Source organism: Coffea arabica, chromosome 8c (assembly GCF_036785885.1).
Source record: "Coffea arabica cultivar ET-39 chromosome 8c, Coffea Arabica ET-39 HiFi, whole genome shotgun sequence".
Taxonomy (NCBI): domain Eukaryota; kingdom Viridiplantae; phylum Streptophyta; class Magnoliopsida; order Gentianales; family Rubiaceae; genus Coffea; species Coffea arabica.
The window spans coordinates 25,572,956-25,596,565 of record NC_092325.1 but is presented as its reverse complement, the minus strand read 5'-3'; the positions used below and the strand labels follow the sequence as shown (position 1 = coordinate 25,596,565).

Genomic DNA, 23,610 nt, shown 5'->3' with positions numbered 1-23,610 from the left:
CTTATTTTTACCGCAGATGTTCCAGTATATGTCCATTTGTTATATCACTGGGTTTGAATGCTGCCCAAGTTCCATAAAGCAAATTAGTTTTAGCTTTGAATTCTAACATTTTGGGGGTGTTGAGTAGTTGTTTATCTTTTCTCAGTGAGTTGTTGAAGGATTAGAATGTGCTTTATTGGTGATTGGTGGATGGTTGTGTTGTCATTGGACCTGTTCTAATGTTGTGTTAATTTTTTGAAGAATTTTCAAATTGGATAGTGATATTTGAACTAATTCGTTGAGAATTGTATCTCACTTATCAAATTTCAGTTTAATTAAGGCGTGATTGGATCTTGTTTAATATTGGTATACCATTTTTTCATGCTATATCCAACTTGAACCAAAATTGTTTTAGTGTGTGAAAAAAAATTTTTGTATACAAAAATATATTTAAGAGAATTTATGCATCAAAATTTATTAATTAATATATTGGATCATATTTGAGTCTTTGGTTTAAAAAGACCTAATATGACCCAATCCAAAATTAACCCAATTTAAAGTTAGGCGGGTTGGGTATAACCCATTTAAATAAAGATCCAATATCAACTCGCTCAAAATCTGCCCAATCCGCCCAATTGCCAGGTGTATATAGTACTATAGTTGTTGGGCTCGATAATTTGTGAAAATTACCATTTTGTCCAGTTCTTATCTTCGAATTTTCTGCATGTCTTTTGTTGGTATAACTGTAACTATTTTCAAACTTTATTCTTTTTTATTTATATTCATAGTATGAGAGTTGCCTCCTCTGGTCGATTTTACCGGAAATTTTCTTCCTCGCAAAGATTGACAGCGTCCACTTTTGCTTGAATCATCCGACGTATTCGAGGTGATCTTGAAATTTTTTGAAGTTTCTTTTGCTTGAATTGTTGCAATGTGTGGGAATGAATATGGATTCTTTGGATCCCAATCCTTTTGAAAAGAGTAGTTGCCAAACGTTCAAACACTTATATTTATGCTATGTATTCCATCATAACTTTGAGCTCAGGGCAATGTCACACGTCCTCTAAGACAAAATATTCTAGCAGAGTATTAAAAGTAGTACTTGATAGTCAATTTGATATTTCAATGCTAAACAAGTTAATTTATCAATTACCAGTGCACCAATAAAGATAGAAGTTGTTATGTTTTTCTTTTTGATAATTATTTGAAAGAACTGGGAGTGTGGGATATTTTGAATTCATGATTGGCAGTAAAAGGATTGATAAATTTGTATTCGTGGTACTGATACAATATTGTCGGAAATAGTTTGGCCACCTAAAATTTAATTGTAACATATTCCTTAAATTATGTAATTTTCAAAGAAAATCCCATATCTTAGTGGACGTGACACAGTCACCAGCGCCACAACATATCACACTTGGCCACCATTTTTGGTGGGGTTTTTCTGTCACTGCGCCTCGTAATATTATGAATCTGACAACGAAATGACTTGAACAGATGATAGAGGGATGATTGTGGCCAATACCATAGGAAACCTTTATGGTAGGAACTTCCTACCGTAGTTAGCTCCTCAAAGCATGACACGTGTATTTATAAAATAAGGAGCTCACGAATCATTAAGTTGCAGTGGTAACACGCATGTAAGATAAACTAAACAAGACATGTTCTGATGCAACTTTTTTTCCTCTTCACTTCCTCCGTTTACTGTGCATTGTTTCCTCACTGCTTTATTACATTTAAAAAATTGTAAAACTATAATTTTCTACACCTAATATACCAAACAATTTAATAAAATTAATAACAACATATCAACAATATATACCCATGACATAAATATACTAAGCAATTATAAAAATTATTAGCATTATATAGTTACTTTAGAAGTTGCTCCCAAATACCGGGCAACTAAATTTTTCATTCAAACTAACGATAGTACAAAAAAAACTAATTAATGAAAATACGATTTCGAAAAATTTTTAATTCACAGTCACAATATGTGAATTTGTAATAAATACAAAAAAGTATAGTACTTTGATGATATAATGAAAGAAAGTCATAAAGAACAGACCATTTACGAGAAAAGTTTTCATTAATAAAATACCAACTCTTCATAGCTTTCTTACCAGTCCACCAACGTATGACCAAAGTGCCAATAATTAAATTAGTATTTTTTTTATTTATACATAATTAATTTTTTTTTTTACATTTCCACAAAAAACAAATGAAAATTTTTTATCAGAAAGCACAAAAGTCAAAATGATTGGTCTAAAAGGAAAGGAAATAGCAGATATGTACAGTACTTGTATTTCATGTTCGAAATGCTATAGTGCTGTTTTTGAAAAATACTCCAAAAAAATCTAATCCAAACGGAACCAATCTTGGTTATTTAAAGGGAAAATTGTTCAAAACGTCTTTCACATTTTACAAGATAACTTTTTCGTCTTTCACTTTTAAAAATATAATTTTGCGTCCCTTACAAATTCACATTAACCAAATTTGGTACCTACTTAAGTTTCTGACTAATTTTTGCCGGAATCCACCACGTGACTTGCATGTGATCAATTTTTAAGGGCAAAATTGTCAAATCAAATTTTTACATAATCTGATTCATAGTCCCTCATATTTCACAAAATGAATTTTTTCGTCCCTAACATTTTACAAAATGAGTTAGTTCGTTCCTCACATTTCAAAAAATGAATTTTTCCATCCCTCATATTTTTTAAAATGAATTTTTTCATCTGTCATTGATCATGTATACGAATAGCTTTTTTTTTATAAACCCACGTATACGTCTATTTGATTTTACCTGAATAGTGTGAATAACATGTAATTTATCTCTATTGAATTTCATCTAAACATGCTAATTGTAGTTATACACATGCTATTCAATAGATATATATAGGGGTTTTAAACTAATAATTTTGTTTGAAAGTCATGTACATATTTATATGATTTCACCATTTGAACCTATTCAATATTTGTGACATTTTTCTTTTGATAATAATTTATTTATTGAGTTATATAATAAGGTCATCTAATTAATGGGTCCTAACTCGAATTCTATAATTGTGCTAACAAATTTCAGTTTAAATCTGAAATTTCTATTCGACACTTTCAAGACCAATAGTTGAATTACTCACCTTGTGATTGTGTTAAAATTTGAAAGTGCCAATCACCTATTTCTTTTTGTCATACTTTTCTTTTGTTTACTTTTTCTATTCAAATTTAATTCAATATAAACACTTGATAATATTTATGATTAAATGTTTTCTTTATTTTCAAATTTCGAGTAAAAGAAAATGAATATAAGTGAAAAACTAACAATTTTTTAAACCAATGTATATATCTATTTGATTTCACTTGACCAATACGAATAGTGTGTAATATATCTCTATTTGATTTCACATGCTATTCGTACTGTTCAGGTGAAATCAAATAAATATATACATGGATTTTAAAAAAATTATTCGTACACATGATCAATAAAAGATGAAAAATTCATTTTGAAAAATGTGAAGAACGAAAAAATTTATTTTATGAAATATGACGGATTATGAATCGAATTATATAAAATTTGATTTGACAAATGTGCCCTTAAAATATGATTACATGCAAGGTACGTGGTGAATTTCGATCAAAACTAGTCGGAAACTTAAGTAGGGACCAAATTTGACCAATGTGATTTTGTAAGGGATGTCAAATTATATTTTTAAAAGTGAGAGACGAAAAAAGTTATTTTGCAAAATGTGAGAGACGTTTTGAACGATTTTCCCTCATTTAAAATACCAAATCTGTGGATGTGTTTTAATTGTTATCCATTGATATCCTAAAGTATCATTTTCCCATCAAATACTAGCTATTTAACACCCATTTTTTTTATAAATAAATTTATTTATCAGATAAAATAAAAATATACCCGTTTTCCAATAAATAGCTATTTTCAATAAATAGCTGCTGTTTTATTAAAAAAGGATTTATTTTTATTTTATTCGACAAATAAATTTGTTTATGGGAAAATGGGTACTCTGTTCTTATAATATAGGAAAGTCATAAAGAACTGGTGTTTTATGAAAAAATGGGTACTCTGTTCTTATACTAGAGAAAAGACATAAAGAGTTGGTGTTTTATTAAAAAATGAGTTTATTTTTATTTTATCTAATAAATAAATTTATTTATGAAAAAATAGGTGTTAAAGAGCTGGTATTTGATGGAAAATGATACTTTAGGATACCAATGGATAACAGTTAAAACACATTCACAGATTTGATATTTTAAATAATGAAGACTGTGATTTAAAATACCAAATCTGTGAATGTGTTTTAACTATTATCCATTGGTATCCTATAGTATCATTTTCCATCAAGTATTAGTTCTTTAACACCCATTTTTTCATAAACAAATTTATTTATCGGATAAAATTAAAATAAACTCGTTTTCCAATAAAACACCAGTTCTTTATGGATTTTCTATATTATAAGAACAGAGTACCTATTTTTTCATAAAACACCAGCTCTTTATGGTTTTCCTCTATTATAAGAACAGAGTACCCATTTTTTCATAAATTTGTTTATCGGATAAAATAAAAATAAATCCATTTTCCAATAAATCACCAGCTATTTATTGAAAAATGGGTATATTTTTATTTTATCCGATAAATAAATTTGTTTATAGAAAAATGGGTGTTAAAGAGCTGGTATTTGATGGAAAATGATACTTTAGAATACCAATGGATAACAGTTAAAACACATTCACAGATTTGGTATTTTAAATAATGAAAATTGATTCCGTTTGGATTAGATGTTTTTGGGATGTTTTTCAAAAACAGCACTGTAGCATTTCGAACGTGAAATACAAGTACTGTACATATCTGCTATTCCTTTCCCTTTTAGACCAATTATTTTGACTTTTGTGCTTTTTGATAAAAAATTCTCATTTATTTTTTGTGGAAATGGAAAAAAAAATTAATTATGTATAAATCGAAAAAATTACTAATTTAATTATTGGCACTTTGCTCATATGTTAGTGGATTGGTAAGCAAGCCGTGAAAAGTTGGTATTTTTATTAATGAAAATTTTTCCTGTAAATGGCTTGCTCTTTATAGCTTTCCTTCATTATATGATCAAAGTATCATATTTTTTTGCATTTATCACGATTTCATATATTGTGACTGTGAATTAAAAATTTTTCGAGATCGTATTTTTATTAATTAGTCTTTTTTTTCGTACTATCGTTAGTTTGAATGAAAAATTGAGTTGCACGGTGTTTGGGAGCAACTTCTAAAGTAACTATATAATCCTAATAATTTTTATAATTGCTTAGTATATTGATGTCATGGGTATATATTGTTGGTATGTTGTTATTAATTTTATTAAATTGTTTGGTATATTAGGTGCAGAAAATATAGTTTCACAATTTTTTAAATGAAATAAACCAGTTCGGAAACAATGCACAGTGAACGGAGGAATTGGAGGGGAAAAAAGATTGAATCTGGACATGTCTTGTTTGGTTTATCTCCACGCGTGTTACCACTGCAACATAATGGTTCGTGAGCTCCTCATTTTATAAATACACGTGTCATGCTTTGAGAAACTGCCTACGGTAGGAAGTTCCTACCATAAAGGTATCCCAATACCATAGCCACTCCACCATAGACCACCTGCAAAAATATGTTCAAATCCAACAAATTTTACACAAAAATATTGAGCTTAAAATGTAGATTGCTTATCTAGTGTCTATTTGCAAAAACAGCCGAAGCGCCACCAATCATGCGAAAACCCGAGGTACTACCACCGCATTTTCGCTTGCAAAACACATCCTAAACCTTTAATATTTTACGCCCAAACCTCGTCTTAGATTGTAGATGAAGGATCTTCCATTGTTTTTGTATGGAAATGGCTAGAGAGCTATCAATTGGGTGCAAAATTTCTTTTTCTTTTGCATTTTTTTGAGTAGAGTTAGGGTCGTTCTCGTAAATTAGACTCATAGATGATAATCAAAATAATAGATGATTAGTTGTAAACTATTCAATTACAAATTTACTAAAACTTATTACATATGAATTTCCCCGTCTTAGATAGTAGATGAAGGATCTTCCATTGTTTTCGTATGGAAATGGCTAGAGAGCTATCAATTGGGTGCAAAATTTCTTTTTCTTTTTTATTTTTCTGAGTAAGAGTTAGCGTTGTTCTCGTAAATTATGCTTTTATATGATAATCAAAACAATAGATGATTAGCTGTAAATTCTTCAATTACAAATTTACTTAAACTTATTACATACTTATGAATTCTCAATCTTCTGATTAGTACATTCCTAATTTTTGTCATATAAGAACTTTTACGTGTTTAACATTTTCGAAATACAGTGATCTTTATTAGTTTTTATGATTGCCAAACAATAGTATCAATCCACATTTTTAACTAACTTTTAGAGAGTTAAAGATAATATCTTTTTTCTATCTCTTTCCTTGTAGAAATCTGGATAAAATTAAGTGATAATTTCATAAACCTCTTCTGAGGCTTATGACACTTAGCATCCATCTTGCTTTGAATATTATACTTATATCCCCTATTTTTGTTTTTTTGAGTTGGAAAGCCTTATAAATAATACAGATTTTAAATAAAAATCTAAAACTATTTGCTCAGAAAAAAAAAAAGAGAAGAAGAAAAGAAACTACTACAATGTTGATAATTAAAGTGTTAGAACTAATACTGCCACTAATAACAGAATACCACTACTCTCATTTTTATCACTCCCACAATAATCACAAACTAGCAGCCAAAAAACAAGAACAAAACGTAATAAATAACTAAATAAATTGCTGACATACTTTTTTCTTAGAAGTAAAAATTACATTTTTCATTGATTAGGAAAAAGATTTAAATAAGAACATAGAATGCTTGAAAGTATATCAAGAAGCCTAAACCAAGCCCAAAATAAGCAAAAAGAAACAAAATGATCCCTAAAAAACGGCATGAAAAAAGATTATAAACTAAAAGCCTGAAAAGAAGGTAACTTGTGCTTCATTTCCTTTTTCTGTAGTTCTTGTTTATTTGATATTGGAATTAAGTTTAGGTGAAAGTAGAACTAGTATGATTATTTTGTATTGACAAGGGAGGTAAATCTAATACTCATTTTTTCTTTTCTTTTTTTTTTAACTGCCTATCTTTCTTCACAGTCTTTTTGTTCTTAGCTATCAGATTTAATATTCGAATCCTAAATTTTGTAACGGAATAACTCTAAGAACCGTCTTGGCTTAGCCCTAATGATTAAGTCTAATACTCAAAACAAGAGGGGGCTAGGTGAAATTATCAAAATCTCTAGAGAGGTTTATGAAACATTTCCTAAACTTAAAACATCGTACGACGGTTGCGGTAGCGATTGTTAAATTTGCAAATGTGCCAACTGAATTGCGTCTAGGTGCATTGTATCTGTTTCATTTATTTTTTATATGCCGGTTCAATATTAAGACTCAGACCGGTCAAGTCACGCGACAACTGCTTTGAATGCTACGCGAAATTAACATGCTGAGTGCTGGAAGTTGACTTAAATTTCCGAGTGAGAAACCGTCCAAGTTCAATGAACCTGGATTCGATGCACTTGCCCCCGGCGTCGGCATATCATAAATGGTCATGAACATGCATCTGTTTGGAAATCATGCACCGAACAAAACACGAACACGCGTTGACATAATTTTAGCATTCTTTTAAAACGTTATTCACAAGTATGATGTCCTTTATGGTATGATGTATTAGTAATTCCCAATATATGATTTTTTCCCGCATTGTTTTCATTTGTTTTAGATTTTACATAATTTAATTATGAAAAATGGTTAAATAAAATAACCAAAATTAGAAAAAAAAACAATTTTTTGATAAAATATAAATTTAAATTTTTTTACTGTTAAAAAGTTCTATATTTTGAATTTAGAATTATACGAGCATACCAAAATATTGGTTATTTAAAATAAAAGTCTATAATCAGTGAAAATAATTAATCAAGAGCAAGCCATTCATGTAGTACTTAATATTATTAATCTAATATTTCTCAAATTAAATGAAATAGTATTGGTCTTTTTACTTTTGAATTTTGCTACAAATTACAAACACTACAAGAGATAAGGGAAAATATAGACTTTAAAAATTAAATTAATAATTTCATAGTCTCTTAGCATAATCCCATAAAATAAATTAGCTGAATTTAGTCAAGGTTACATAATAGTGCCCTAGTTTGGATTGTAAGTTATTTGAGATATTTTTACTGTAGCATTTTTTGTGATGTGATGTATGTGAGATAAAAAGATAATTGGGAAGATAAAAAGGTGTATTGGAAATTGTAATGGTGATGTAAGCAAATATATTTAAGCAAATAACTCATAATCCAAACACACTCAGTGTAAAATTAGTAGTAACTATTGGCCACCTAATTTTGGCACAGTGTAGAATGGTAGAGGCAACGTTTTATTTAACTTATTTACCAATTAGTATACATTCTTAATAGGCAATTAATTTTATATGTAAACGAAGTCAATGAATGCAAAAATAACCATTTTTTTGTTATTGTCCATGAATTCCCCCGATTTGAACGTGGGTTGTAAATTGTAATTGTACGCAATCATGTATGGTGTACATAAAACACGGCATGCTACATGAATCCATGCGTCATTACATATCACATACATTATCATCACCTTTTTTTTCCTTTTCTTTTTTCTTTTTCTCTTTGTGGCCTTTTACCGGATCCACCGATTATAAGATTGCCTTCTCTGGCCTGGCGATACCCTCTCTCGAAAACCATAGAGAGAACGAGAGACAGCGGGAGAAAAAAGACTCAGCGATTCGAAGAGAAAATCATAAAAGCTCTCTCGTTCTCTAGGGTTTTCCTTTCCTGAAACCTTCGATTTCGCCTTTTTTCCCTCTATCGGCTGATTGATTGATTGATTGGTTAATTGATTGATTTCCGAATCCGGAATCCAAAATCCAAGTTTGAAGGGCTATATAAGACTGTGAAATTCTTCAACACTGATTTCGTTGGCATTACTACCTTGGTACCTTCAATTCGTTGTTAGGTAAGCCTGTCTTTGTATTGAAGTCCCGCTCTTGGGACTGCAACGATGTCGTTTTTCTGTTTGGAAGAATTTCCGATTGAGCAAAAATTTGGTCATTCCGTTGATTTTTGTTTTCCTGGAGTTTCGAATCACAAATTGCTGTACAATGAATGAATTGTTTTTACACTTTTTAGGTGGCATTTCTCCGTTTCTGTGTTGGAATACCTGATTAAGATTTGAAATTTTTTTTTTGGTACCGGTGTATGCTAATATTACAAAATGGCGTGCAATTTGCTGCAGCCGATAATTTAGAGAAGATGGTGTTCTGGCTGTTTGGATATGGCTCATTGGTTTGGAATCCCGGTTTCGAATATGAAGAGAAAATAATAGGTTTCATCAAGGATTATCGCCGGGTTTTCGATCTTGGTAAGCAATTCTTCATATTCCTAATTTTTGCAAGACATATTTTGTCATTTTATTAGTATTGTCCTTAACTTTTTTTTTTTTTTTGGTCTTTTTGGGCAGCTTGCATTGACCATAGGGGCACTCCTGAGCGACCGGCAAGAACTTGCACCTTGGAACAGATACAAGGGGCTGTTTGCGTAAGTGGGCTTTCTGTTTAATTCTTCTAGTATTGAGTGGTTTTTGATAATGGGAAAAAGCGATTGCTTGTGGAAGGGTAAAATTGAACAAGAAATGCTATAAATTGTTTGTCTGATTACTAAAATTATAAATGTTCATTGATTAATCACATATAAGGTTTGGATAAGTTAATGGTTTATTATTTATGTTGATTTCCGTTTAAGATGAAATTCGTCAGTCAAATGAATTGAATTTAAATCACATTGTTCAGTTGCCATCTTTTTGACGTCATTTGTATTCTTTCTTGTAGTGGGGTGCTGCATATTGCTTCGGAGGAGGACCGGAGAAGGAAAAAGCAGCAATGGAGGTATGTGTTTATGATTTGGTTTTATTATTTCTTTTATCACGGAAATGCAGTGGATTTTTCTGCTCATGCTGCTTAAACTTGTGTAGTATTTACAACGAAGAGAATGCGAGTATGATCAGAAAACTCTTGTGGACTTTTATAAGGTGAGCGTTCTGAAGAAGTATAGCTTGTAATTAATTGCACCAAATCAAGGGCATTGTGATTTGGATTTTATTTTCTCAAAATTTATTGATTTATTTTTTAAATTCAGGAAGGAGACACTGAGGAACCAGCCCTAACTGGTGTGATAGTGTAAGTTTTAGCTGCTTTCATTTTGTCCATAATACCATTTACTTAAATATCCCACACCTCAACCAACCACTCATGCACGAATGTGTATCTGTTTGAAGTTCTTATCTTGAGTTGTCTGGGTTTTTGTAGTTTTACATCCACCCCTGACCCTGTCTCAAATAAGTACTACCTAGGCCCTGCCCCTTTGGAAGACATGGCAAGGTGACGATCATGTAGTTTTTGCTCTGTTTATTTTACTTTTAACACTTGCAGTGTCATTTTTTAATTACATTAATTTGTCTCATTAGGCAAATTGCAACGGCCTTTGGTCCCTGTGGCAATAACAGAGACTACCTCTTTTTATTGGAGAAAGCCATGTTTGATATTGGCCATGAAGATGACTATGTAATAGAATTGGCAAATGAGGTGAGGAAAGTTTTGGGAGTTCTGGGCATCTGTATACCAAAGGAGAAGAGATTGCTTGGACCTTCCCACATCCCACTCAAATCGCTAGTCTCACCAATCAATTTACGGCGGTTGCCGGAAGCTGTTGCTATGGATTCTTGAAGTGGAAAAAAGGCGGAATTCTTTTTAACAAAATCGAGTCTGACATTTTATTGCGGAACCTCTCTAAATTATACCACTTTATTTTGAAGTTGTTAGATCTTTTTCTAGAACTAGACTTTCTTCTGTGACTTTTAAGCGGTTGGATTGATGGATTCAAATCTGACTTAGTATTTAGAATTTTATAGTATGCGGCTTTAGAACCTAAGTACTGAATAATTGACTGGCACGTCTTGACTGTAGCTCCCGGCCAATGGAATTAATGCAGTATTTCTATTTTTCTTCCTTGCCATTTCTATTTCTTATGTCACACAAATCTCTATTGAAAATTTCCCTTAACTTTGCTTATGAATTGATCAGGTTGTAAGTTTTTGGTGCTTCTGAAAGAAATGTTCGAATGTTTCCTTTTAACTCATTTGTCAACTCTGGAAAAGAAATATATGAAACTCAATATTCTCTTATGTTAACGTAAAGTCAAGTATACTCTCTCTGCTGTTATAGCCCCCAAACTAGGTTTTGGGAGAATCCAGCATACTTGCAGGAATTGTTTAGCGATAGAACTGTGGAATTGTGCTATCCTGTTAGAAGTTTATGATTTCTTTCGTATTGACGAATGCATGGGAAGAATCAATCCTGCTAGGGGCAAGGTATACTAACTGTTTTATTCGGAGGAATGATTCCTTCTTTCATTCTTCTATCCATCGTTGTTGAATACGTGATTATCAAGTGACTTTTTCAGTAACAATTTGAGAAAAACTATCAAGATACTAAATGTGTTAAAAAATTGAAAGTTGGGTATCAAATTTATTTTTGTCCAAAATTTGGAGATTAAAACCACTCATATGTTTTGGATACCAAAATTGGATACCAAAACTGTATTTTTCTCTATAAAAGAAATTTGGATCAATGGCTTTATAGCTGTTGGATATGATAGAACATTCTATAAATACCCCCTCTTTGGAATGAACAACTCGCACCAACCCATTTCTGGGACATACTTTACCCTTTCTCCATGTCTCTCCATACTTTACCCTTTCTCCATGTCTCTCCATTTCAATCCTCTCCCTTTCCCTGCTTCCATATCCCTATTTCCCCCAATCTACATCCCAAGCTCCCACTATTACATCTTTCTCCACATAGTGTGCTTGTTCGGGTATGTCTTCGTTACTATAACTGTACGCGATAAAAATTTTTCAAGTCTGCAAAACGACAAGAAAAAGAAATACACGACAAATATGTGATATATAAATTTCGAAAAAATATGGGGGTACAATCTCTGGAAGTTTCTCGAACTTATGGAGAGTTTCCTTCGATTCTTCTCCTCGAACACCAATCCAAGGTCTTCGCAGCTTGTTCTTGGATCCACCACTGACTCTTTCAAATCTTGATATGGAAGATTTGAAGAATTTGAGAATATTTGGAGGCTCAAGCCTTGATATGCGAAAGACTTGGAGAGCTTGAAGATCCAACCCTTCGTAGCTTGAAACTTCAATACTTGAGTGTATGAGGTGCCTCTTGAAGTCCCTCTGTGTATCTGTGTATGTCTCTGTCTGTGTGTGTGTGATTTGATTGAGAGACCCCTATTTATAGCTATAGCAAGAGGTAAAGGCTGAAGACCTGTGTATCACTTTTCTTATCTTGCAAGACGTGCAGTCATATTAGGACTGTACCAGTCAAACATTATCTCTTTATTTTATATTTATTAATAAAGAGATAAGTAATTTATCGATTGGCCAAACTCGTGGGGACACGCGACGTGGTGCCGTTTGATTGGCCAAGCTATTGCAGTGTATACGAGATATACTTGGATTAAATAACTCTAAATATTATCCCTTTAATAAGAAATAAATATTTAGATATTTATCCAATAGACATGTGACATGATATGATTTGGTTGGTGGAGATATCCCTGCAATTTAAATTGATCTGGAACACCTCGCCTTGACACGTGGCGAAATATAATTGGCCATTTAATAATCAATTTTTTCAAGTGTTAATGATCCGATTGGACGAAAATATTTAATAGACCAATGGTAATTTTTAGAATTTTAATTAAAATTTCATTCTCTACAAATGCCCCCTCAAAACTTGTTTGTGAAGGGCACAACTTGAATGGACAAGTTTTGACTTTCTTTAATTCCCCTAAGTTCCTTTCTTGCCAAATTGGAATTCGAAACTTTGTGAATCAAGTCACCTAAGTAGGAAGCCAGCCGCATAAGTGATTAACCAATGACCAAATGAGCACAAAGACTTCAATGACCAAATAGGCACATAAGTGATTAATCAAACTTCATAGAATTCAATCTCGTGAATGATTGATCAAGCACTAGTGCACTAGTGCACCTTACATGTAAGACACATTTTCATTGGCCTAAGAAGTTTCCAACTTCAATTATAAGATAAGTGCATCGTTCCTTGATCAATTATGAATTCCACCGCTTCACACGGTTCAAGGTCCGAATCAGTCAGCTTCTTGTCGAAAGCCTAGGATTTGTATCCTTGATGAACTTAAACATTCGAGTTCCCTTTTTTTCCTTCTTCTTTTTGTTTTTTTTTTTGTGATAAAGCCGAGGCTTGAAGAGTAATCCAACTTCAAGGAATGAATCAGCCTATAGAAGTTGGTTGCGAAAATAATTCCTTCCAAGGCCAACCTGATTTGAAGCTTTGTCCCTTATAATCTTATGGAAGAGCAAGCCCCGAGACCAGCTTAGAATCCACTTTCTTTTAGATGATCAGCCTGCCAACCGATTTAATTGCTAGAAACCTCTAGAGCGAAGGTACTCCCTAGACAATTTAGGTGAACTAGGAAGCCAATTACAGCCAATTACACTTGAACTCACCTTCCTCTTTGAATTTGTAGTAGAAATCCTTTCTACAAATCCCCAAGTCCAAAGCCGTCAATGTATGAAGCTCTTTGAAACTAGTCATGGCTCTTAATTGATAACATAGAATGATGATTGCATGTACTAGTACTCTCAACTTCCCGAGGACGGATCTTACGTAGTAGCTTCATGTTTGCTATTTAGACCAATTCCATTCTTTGTAGTATTCGGTCACTTGAAGTTAGGATTGCATCATTGATGAACTAAGCAATTAATTTCTTCACTTATCACATTCGGCCTTCAAGGAGCACTACACAAACGCTAAGAACCCAACTCGCGAAGGACACCAATTGCAAGAACAATTCTCTTCGAAAACCACTTGAGTCAGAGCTCTGCATCCCTTCCTTTCTCTTCATCCCATTATACCAAGCAAGAAGAACCCGATTCCTTTGCAAGTAAACTTCCTCAGCTTGACAAATTAACCCGCTAAGCCGCAAATAACGAGCCCTTTGTTGTCTCAAACTAAAACACTTATGACCAGAATCCTCCTTGAATAGGGGACGCACACCTGCTTTATATATTCGATGGTTGAGGTGAGGTATTAGTTCACCCACAATCCAGAGGCGAACTCTCCTTCATCTTTTTTTTTCGCTAGCGTTACTGGAGTGCTGCTGCGTCTTTATTTGCTAGTGCCGCCATCTATTATTTGCTGGTTTACTTGGCTTTGCCGGCCTCTTCGACCGATGGAATCAACTTGAAGTTAGTCATCACTGCTGCCGAGCTATTATTCCAAGGTACGCACCACTTTTCTCAAGTTATGGATAAATTTCTTCCTTGCCAGAGTTCAAAAATTTTTTTTCCTTTTTATCTATGTACAACTATCCCTCGGGCTTTCAAATTACCCATGACCATGCGTGCTCTCGTATTATCCCACCCGAAACAACTTTCATGCAGTGATCTAATATACCTCTTGAGTACATAGTAGAACCCATACGGATTAACCGATAAATGACTTGATGCTCTTATTACCACCCTGCTTGCATTTCTTTTTTTTTTTTTTCTTTTTACTACTTTGCATGGAACAATTGCGGATTTTGTAGTCAATGCATAGATAGATTCAGGGGCAAAATCTTCTTTGTCAATGTTGCCGGAACGCCTGACCCGATGTGCTTTACATTTATCTTCCATGCAAGATGCTAAGTACCATGTGAACTATTGTCTTTGTTGGTCTCGCATGAAACTTTCCATTATGAATTATGTCTGCCCCTTGTACTTTAGATAAAACCTGATGAACTATGAATGGTTGTGTAGAAATATTTGACGGTTGCTTTCTCCAAATTGATGCCACCCGCTATTTGCATCCTGCCGATACCTCTTTTTTTTTTGTTTGTTAAGTACCTGAGGCTTCACTTTTTAACACTTAATTGCTAAAAGGAACTTCGACATTGGACTTGGCATGCTTATGTTGATGTGTCATTGATGTCTCGAATGTGATTGGTACTTGGAATTTGCATCTTACACAGATTACGTGCTAAACCAATAGGATAACATAGCCTTCTAATCATCTTGCGGCATGGTTTCCATTTATCCCAAGTCCAATACTTAGCATCATATTTGATCTGCTCCCATCAGCTGAAACATCGCATTCAAGCATCGGATTTCCACGAGGCTCTTGACAAATCCATTTCGGCTCAGTAAAGTCATCCCGACGAGGAATCGACTTCCCGCGTTCCCACAGACGGAGACTTCCTTTTTGGCTCGGATTCACATCGAACTCCTCCCTGCAAATAGCCATCCCTAGGTCGCAAACTCTTGAACGAGTTTTATTTGTTTCTTCAGCTGCATCGTCAAGTTGCCGCAGGTACTTGCGGCTTCATCTCTTTTTTTTTTTTTTACTTGCAATATTCAATTATTACAAGAAACTTTAGTCAATTGAGATGCTTACAGCCCCCACGACTTTACCAAATAAATTCTCAAAATATCATTTGAGAATGAAGCTCGGGTCTCGGCTGGAAGATAAAAATTGGCCGAATGACGATTGACCTAAAATATTATTTGAGATGCCCTTTAAATATTATTTGAGAATGAGGATTTGCTCAAAATATTATTTTGAGCTATTCCTTGGGGCTGAAAATTTAATCTCAGTTTTCGTACCATTTTTTTTTTGGTTTTTTTTTGCTCATCTATTAGGATACCCAAATATGATATTTGAACAAAAATTTTCCCCCTCTTTTTGCTAGAACTCTGACCCTCTTTTTTTTTTTGCCCCAGCCCATGTCAATATCTCAATTTTACTAACTTGCTCTTTTGTAGATACCCCATCTCGTGCCTGATAAGGAGCTTGAAACAATTTCGGGGATTTGAAGAGAGCTACCGATTAGGTAATTTAATTATCGAAATTTTGTAAGAAATTCCCTTCATTGTCTAATACTTTCTTTTTCAAAATTCCAGCAATCATGCAACTTAGGGACTACGCCGTACCACTGCCGCATATTTCACTGACGGATGAACGGGGAGGAACTCAATCAAAGAGCTTGTTACTATATGTTTACAAACCAGCAATCGGCCCGCTCGCTGAATCCTTCATACCCCTCGAAGGATGTTTTCATCTTGAAGATTGGACTAGCAAGTGGACTAAGGAAGTGGTGGCACCGTCGACTTTCTCCACTACCTCGAGAGAAGAAGAAGTGGTCGTATTAAACTCGTCACTTCACAATGGAGATTCAGAAATAGCCAAATTCACGCTTCCGTTTGTGGGATTCAATGTTGACAAAGCTACATGGAAAACCCCTTCGTCATTCTTCGGTGAGGCGTGCTTCACCTCCCATTATTGGGAGTGGGTTGAGAACATGCTTGGAAGGTATAAAGACATACTCACACGTGCTGGCATATTCGAAGCCGTCTACGCGTCGAGATATTCCTATGACCGCTGTGAAAATATCTTACGAGCCTTCTTCAAATATTGGTGTCCCTCGACGAACACACTCCATAATCCCGTTGGGGAGTTGTCCATCACACTTTGGGACCTTTATCGACTTGGTGGCCTTTCGATCGATGGCGCGTTTTTTTGATGAAGTTGTTCCTTCGGCGCGGGAGCTCCTCACTCGTGACAAAGAAGGGAAGCCACTTCTCCCCGAGAGTTGCAGGCACCTCTTTTCTGCCTACTACCACCTTTGGACGAACGACCAAAGGGTATGGATGAAGGACTGGATTCGCTTCTGGTTCAAAGGAGAGACTAGGTATAGGGCTCCTCCGAGTAGAGCGAATAGAAGGAAGACCACATCTAAACCAAAAATGACTTACAACCCTTCTGGAAGTGCGGAGCCTTACGACCTTGCTGATACGAAGGACTTCAACGTCCCTTTCGACACACTGGACATTCCAGGGTATTTAAGAAAGGAAACCTATATTGCGGCATTCATAGCGTGCTGGATTTGCAAGTTTCTTTTGCCAAGCAAAAAAGTCGATCGTATTCGCCCAAGTGTCTTTAAGGTTGCATGCTTAATGGCTACAGGGAAAAGATTTTGTCTTGCAATTCCCATCCTTGCGAGCATATATTATGGGTTGAGGGAGATCGTCCACGCCCCTAACCTTGGAGAATGCGGGGTAGCTTTTCCAATCCATTACGCCTATGCTTGGATTGGCCAATACTTTGACGTATATCACGAGAATAATCAAGTGAGTAGCCACCACGCGCACATGACGAGATTTAGCGGTGAGAAAATGGCAATATTTTATGGCCAATTGGAAGCTGAGGAAATTTTCAAAGAAGTGAATCCTTTGATGCTCCCTAAATTGTGCTGGACTGAGAATGAAGAAAATGCGTTGATCGATGACGGATCCTTATCATCAAGACTCACGAGCTATTTCATTAGTCAACGCTCTTGTCATTTAACTCTACATAAGGACAATACTTTCATTATTGAAAAATATAATCCTTGCAGGTTTAGCAGACAATTCGGCTTTTGTCAAGACATTCCCAACAACTTGAAAGAAATCACTCACACTTACACTTTGGGCGAGGCTATTCAACTATGGGATTCTTCAGTTCGCACGTAGACGCGATCTCGGATGACTATACCCACACACAGGAAGCATCCATTGATCACAAAAGACTATGATGCCTGGTGGTCGACTGGTCAAATAGTGTCTCTTCAATTCCCTTAAAATTCACCGTTAAGATCCCTCAGCAATCATCGAAGAAGGGCAAGATTACCTCCGCTAACGAGTCAGTGCATCCTAATGGAGTTATAGAGATTGTAACGGGTCTTACCTCATTCACCTTGCGGAAGAACAAAACCATTAGCAGTCCCTTGAAAAACATTGTTGTAAGAAATAAGTCTTCCAAGGACTCTCGACAGGCCATCAAAGAGGCGCAACCAATGATTCCAGCAAAGAAGACGCCGCCCAAGATTTCAAAATCTTTATCAGTGACTCACACAGAAGAAGATGTCGAAATTGAAACGATGGATGATCGTGATTCTACCAAGGCTATAGAACAAGAAGGGACTCAAGCTCAGGGCATCAAATCTACCCAAAGAGGAACCCATTCGTTGGTGAGTGGCAGTAGTAGCCAAGACCGCCATTGGAACCGATCGAGGAAGAGAACATCTTCTGATTTGGAAGAGGTTTCCTTTACACCACTGTCGGTTGGAGTGTCGCCACTTAAGGTAATCACCTCTCAACTTTTTTCCTCTTCTTTTTTTTTTTTGTAAATTTTTTTTTCAGCCCCCGTTCCTTGAACTCCGTCAAGAAGGCGTTGGCAACAACTCACCACCCGAACTCGAAGCTGATGATATAATTTCAAACAACAAAAGTGACGAAATAGCTATCAGTACCCCACAACAATTTGCCCCCAGAGGAGATACCTCGTCAATGCATAAGAAGGAGCTGACTAATTTACACGAAACCTGGAAGAGACCTAAGGTAGTACTGGTTTCAGAATTTCAAGGCCAAAAGTTAATCCAGGCACATCGAAGAAAGTACTTGCAGAGTTTGTGGACGGATTTTCGCGGACAGATTCTTGACACCCCAATTGAGCAGATTTCTTCTTTAAAAGAGTGTGCAGAGGAAATCATTGCAGAAATCATAAGAACGGATCCCACCAACGGTCTCCCTTTAAAAGACCACTTGATAGAATTGTTTGCCAAGGCGGAGGCTTATGATGTTTTGGCATCTTCATCGTGGGAGAGGATGAGCAAAGAAACACATGCAGAACTCCTTTCCAAAGCAACCGTCCAACTCGAGAGAGTTAAGGCAAAGGGAGAAGAACTAACTTGTCATTTGCAAAGTCTTGAAGAAAAGTTACAGTCCATTGAAGACAGGAAGAGGGTTCTGCAACAGGAACTCATCAGTTTGGAGAAGCAAAGCTTGGAAATCACCTCAACTATCGATCAAAAGCATGAGACTTTCAAAGAGATCCAGGCCGAAATAACCCAAGCACATGATGAGCTATCTTCCATTGAAAATACTAGCATCTTGACCGATGACGCTGTGAAGGAACTTGAGGACATGAAATCTGCACTTGAATCATATAAAGTAGCTGTAGTGGAATACAAATTTGATATTTAGACTTTTTACCATTTTCTTCTTTTCCACGAATCACTCATTTTTCCATGTAATGAGTTTTTTTTTCAATAATAAAACGCTTTTCATTTCTTATCTCTTGTTTTTTTTTTAAAGAGAAAAGAACTCAAATGGAGCATTTTTTTATATATATATTTTATTTTGGAAAGAGAATTTTTTTTTTTGCAAGGGACAAGGATTCGATTTGGAGTGATGTAACTGAATTTAGAAGTTGCCCTCCAAGCTGCCTACGTATCCCAACAAGGGAATCAAGTCACACGTAGTTCCTGCCGTTCACATTTTAACCTCATGTGGGTCAGGAGTATCTATTTGTTTACTACCTTAGACTTGGTGGAGTGTTTCAGCAGTTTAACCACATACTACACTATTAGTGGTTGCCATCCACATTTTTAGCTCATGCGGGCCAAGAGCATTTCGTGATTCCGATCACGCATAGTACCTTTTTAGGTACTTGCCATTGATAGGGCCAACCCTTAATCCATTCTCAGCAACCAACTTGTACGAGCCATTTGTATATACTTCTCGAACAACATATGGACCATCCCACTTAGGAGTGAATTTTCTTTGTCCGCCATGAGTGAGAATGATCGGTCTCCGAACAGCGAGTACTAACTCCCTAATCTGGAAGGAGCGTGGTCGGACATGCTTATTGAATGCTTTTGAAAGGTGGGCTTGATAGCACTCAATTCGTTGTTGAGTTTCCAATCTTTTTTCGTCGAGTGCTTCTAATTCCTCGAGGCGAAGACGGACATTATCTTCTGCACTGAACCCTTCTTGAATTGCGATTCTTAGCGAAGGTATTTGACACTCAAGTGGAAGAATAGCTTCAACACCGTAAACAAGTGCGTATGGGGTTGCTTGCGTGGGAGTTCGAAAAGTAGTTCGGTATGCCCAAAGTGCTTCTCCAATTCGAAGATGCCAATCCCTTCTCGATTTATCCATTACATAAGGTCTTGTTGAATGCTTCAGCGAGTCCATTTGCGGCAGCGTAGTACATGGACGAATTGTATTGTTTGAAATGAAACTTTTCGCAAAGCTTGTTCATTGCTACATGGCAAAAAGGTTTACCATTATCGGTGATGATATAACGCGGGACTCCATACCGATAGATGATGTGCAAGCGAATAAAATCCACTTCATTTTTCTTTTTAACCTCTCTTAGAGGAACCGCTTCAGCCCACTTTGAAAAGTAATCTGTCGCCGCCAAAATGAAAATGTGTCCGCCAGAAGACTTTGGAAGTGGTCCAACTATATCCAAACCCCAAGCATTGAACGGCCAAGAATCCACAGTTGGGTGCAATGGTTCCGGAGGTTGATGGATGAAATTGCCATGGAATTGACATGCTTGACATCTCCTAGCAAAGTCAATGCAGTCCTTCACCATTGTTGGCCAGTAGTATCCCATTCTTTTAATGCGAAAGTGTAATTTCGGGCCAGACTGGTGAGCATCACATATCCCAGAGTGAGCCTCCTCCATTGTTTACATGGCCTCATCTTCTCCAAGACATCGTAGGAACACCCCATCGAATGATTTTCGGTAAAGCGTCCCTTTGTAATAAATGAAACGTGGCGCTCGACGACGTATATTAACCCTTTTCTTAGGATCTTCTGGTAACTTCCCATGATTAAGGTAATCAATGACGAGGTGACGCCAATCCTCCTTTTCGATCTCATGGACAAAAATATGATAAGTATTTTCTCGCTCACCATCATCTTCTTCATCAAACATCGGAGGTATGACCCAAATTTGACATATTAAAATTTGATTTCGATGAGAAGGTAGAGTGATCATGGACGCCACCCTTGCCAAAGAGTCAGCTTGTTGGTTGAAATTTCTAGGGATATGCTCTATAGTGACACTATCCAAATATCCCATGAGTTGTCTTGCATACTTATAATATGGGATCAATTCAGGTTTCTTGACATCATAAATACCAAGAAGTTGATTTACCACCAATTTTGAATCACCATAGACTCTAAGATGCAACTGCTTCATGTCTACAGCCGTTTCAAGACCAAGAATCAACGCCTGATATTCGGTCACATTGTTTGAACATCGGCATGTTAAAGTGAAGGAGTACGGCAATACATCTGCTTCAGGAGTATAAAAGATAACTCCCGCATCAGCTCCATCACGGTGAGTAGCTTCATTGAAATACATTGACCACGGGGATTCGACCATAAAACTTTTTCATCGGGGAGTTCATCAGTCAACTCCCACTCGGCAGGTATGGGATGATCGGCTAAAAAGTCTGCCAATATTTGTCATTTGACAGCTTTCGCAGGTACATAAATAATTTCGAATTGTTGAAACTGGAGGTACCATCTCACGAGTGGATCAGACAGTACAGGTTTTGCCATCACATATTTAATGGGATTAGACTTAGATATGAGTCGAATAGTGTGTGCTTGAAAATAGTGTTTCAACTTCTGAATGACAAATATAAGTGCCAAACACAACTTCTCGATGGGAGAGTAATTCAACTCATTAGGTGTCATCTTCTGACTCACGTAATACAGCGCATTCTCCTTACCTTCATCATTTTCTTGAGCAAGTAAGGCCCCAACCGATCGTTCTTGAGCGGAAATATAGAGAATCAATGATTTTCCTGGGACGGGTGCAGCCAACACTGGGGGATTCATGAGATACATTTTGATGCTTGTAAAGCATTCTTACACGATTCATCCCACTCGAAAGGCACCCCTTTCTTCATAAGTCGACTGAAGGGTTGGTATCGTCCGGCCAAATTAGAGATAAACCTGCGGATATAAGCCAACTTCCCTTGAAAACTCTTCAATTCATGAATATTTCTCGATTCAGGCATATTCACAATGGCATCGATTTTAGATCGATCGACCTCTATTCCCCGTTGATGAACGATGAAACCGAGAAACTTGCCAGAAGTGACTCCGAATGCACACTTCAAAGGATTCATCTTCAGTTGATATCTCCGAAGGCGTTGAAAAACTTTTCGAAGGTCTTGAATATGATCTTCCCGCTTCTTTGATTTCACCACAAGATCATCGACATAGCACTCCACATTTTTATGGAGCATATTGTCAAAAATTCTTTGCATTGCCCTTTGATATGTTGCTCCAACGTTTTTCAAGCCAAACGGCATTACTCTGTAGTAGTAAATTTCCTTGGGGGTACGGAAGGCGGTGAGCTCCTCATCCTCGGGCGCCATGCGTATTTGATTGAAACCAGACGATCCATCGAGAAAAGATAGTGTTTTATGCCCGGTTGTAGCATCTACCGTCAATTCTATGATGGGGAGAGGAAAATCATCTTTAGGACAAGTCTCATTTAAGTCTCGAAAATCAACACAAACTCGGATTTGCCCATTCTTTTTCCTTACAGGGACAATGCTTGAAATCCATGTTGGATACTTTACTTCTCGTATGAATCCGGCTTCAATCAATCGATTTATCTCATTTTCTATAAGAGGAATCAATTCGGGCCGAAAGCGTCTTTGAGTTTGCTTGACAGGTTTTGTTCCTCGCTTGACAGATAAATTATGAACAGCGACCCTAGGATCTAAACCAGGCATCTCTGAGTAATTCCAAGGAAAGACATCTTTGAACTCGAGCAGCAAATCAACATACTCTTTCTCTTCTTCAGGAGTCATACAAGAACTTATGTAAATTGGGCGAGGGTCGTCAATTGTGCCAAGATTAATCTCCTTTAGCGCATCGACTGTATTCTTTTCTTCTTGTTCAAATTCAGCGGGAGCGTCATCTGCATCTTCTTCTTCCTCTTCAAGATCACTGATCGTAATATGATGACAGGAAGCCATGTTTTCTTGACCCTGTTCTTAAAAAATAGTTTCAATTCTTACATTGAATAAGTCTCCATAGTGCATGAAGAAATTGGAGACTCCCTTTCTTGGTCCGTTCTTCTTTGTTAGTGCAAGACTTTCTTCCTTGGCAACTTGATACTCTTGATTTTTACTGCCTAATCTTTCATAGACAGGTGGTTTCAAATTTTTTAGCCGCGGGCCAAGTCTGTCAAATACAGAAGTACGCTTTGACCTGTTCCCTAACCTATCAAACACAGATCTCTTTCGGCTTGTGACCTCTATTTCTTCGTTCACGTAATTACAACTTGCCCTTTTGATCATTATACGCACTGGAGAAGGTGGTTGATAACCAAGACCCATCGATGAACTTTCAACATTATAGCCTTTTTCTTTCAACATTTTCTGCATAGGTGTTAATCCATGAGTTTTCTCGCCAGTCACCTCAGGAGGGAGTTTTTCCAATGCATGCTTCTCATTTGGGTTATAACCGGCCTTAGCAAGAAGTCTATATGCGTTTGGATCAAAGCCTTCTTGAGTCCGATTAGTTGGTAGTGAGTAATGTTCTACTGCCGATTCTTCTTTGGGACGAACAAATC

The 23,610-nt window shown here is 36.0% G+C and overlaps 3 protein-coding genes across 4 annotated transcripts; 1 reads left to right on the top strand and 2 right to left on the bottom strand.

Moving 5' to 3' along the window:
• Window positions 1-8,710: 8,710 nt before the first annotated feature.
• On the top strand, window positions 8,711-11,098 carry LOC113707279 (gamma-glutamylcyclotransferase 2-1-like). Of its 2 annotated transcripts, none has more exons than XM_027229528.2 (8): window positions 8,711-9,044; window positions 9,324-9,449; window positions 9,549-9,625; window positions 9,916-9,972; window positions 10,059-10,115; window positions 10,223-10,263; window positions 10,393-10,464; window positions 10,551-11,098. In XM_027229528.2, exons 2-8 carry the CDS (start codon window positions 9,341-9,343, stop codon window positions 10,807-10,809), a joined length of 672 nt encoding a protein of 223 aa, XP_027085329.1. In that variant the 5' UTR covers window positions 8,711-9,044; window positions 9,324-9,340; the 3' UTR covers window positions 10,810-11,098. The 2 variants fall into 2 exon arrangements, with proteins under 2 accessions (XP_027085329.1, XP_027085328.1); XM_027229527.2 differs by having other exon boundaries at window positions 8,760-9,044; window positions 9,218-9,449.
• Window positions 11,099-19,640: 8,542 nt separating this feature from the next.
• Window positions 19,641-20,192, bottom strand: LOC140013433 (uncharacterized). The gene has a single exon (XM_072062710.1). It carries the CDS (start codon window positions 20,190-20,192, stop codon window positions 19,641-19,643), a length of 552 nt encoding a protein of 183 aa, XP_071918811.1.
• A 502-nt stretch (window positions 20,193-20,694) lies between these two features.
• Window positions 20,695-21,375, bottom strand: LOC140013432 (uncharacterized). Its single transcript, XM_072062709.1, has one exon. It carries the CDS (start codon window positions 21,373-21,375, stop codon window positions 20,695-20,697), a length of 681 nt encoding a protein of 226 aa, XP_071918810.1.
• Between the last annotated feature and the right edge of the window lie 2,235 nt (window positions 21,376-23,610).

What these genes read in the sequence shown, in the direction of transcription:
- LOC113707279 (XM_027229527.2), top strand. Translation starts at nt 9,287, where the DNA reads ATGCTAATATTACAAAATGGCGTGCAATTTGCTGCAGCCGATAATTTA. An exon ending in AGGAAAAAGCAGCAATGGAG is followed by an intron (nt 9,973 to 10,058) that starts GTATGTGTTTAT and finishes AAACTTGTGTAG; the next exon opens with TATTTACAACGAAGAGAATG. An exon ending in GCCCTAACTGGTGTGATAGT is followed by an intron (nt 10,264 to 10,392) that starts GTAAGTTTTAGC and finishes GGGTTTTTGTAG; the next exon opens with TTTTACATCCACCCCTGACC.
- LOC140013433 (XM_072062710.1), bottom strand. Translation starts at nt 20,192, where the DNA reads ATGGACTCGCTGAAGCATTCAACAAGACCTTATGTAATGGATAAATCG.
- LOC140013432 (XM_072062709.1), bottom strand. Translation starts at nt 21,375, where the DNA reads ATGTATTTCAATGAAGCTACTCACCGTGATGGAGCTGATGCGGGAGTT.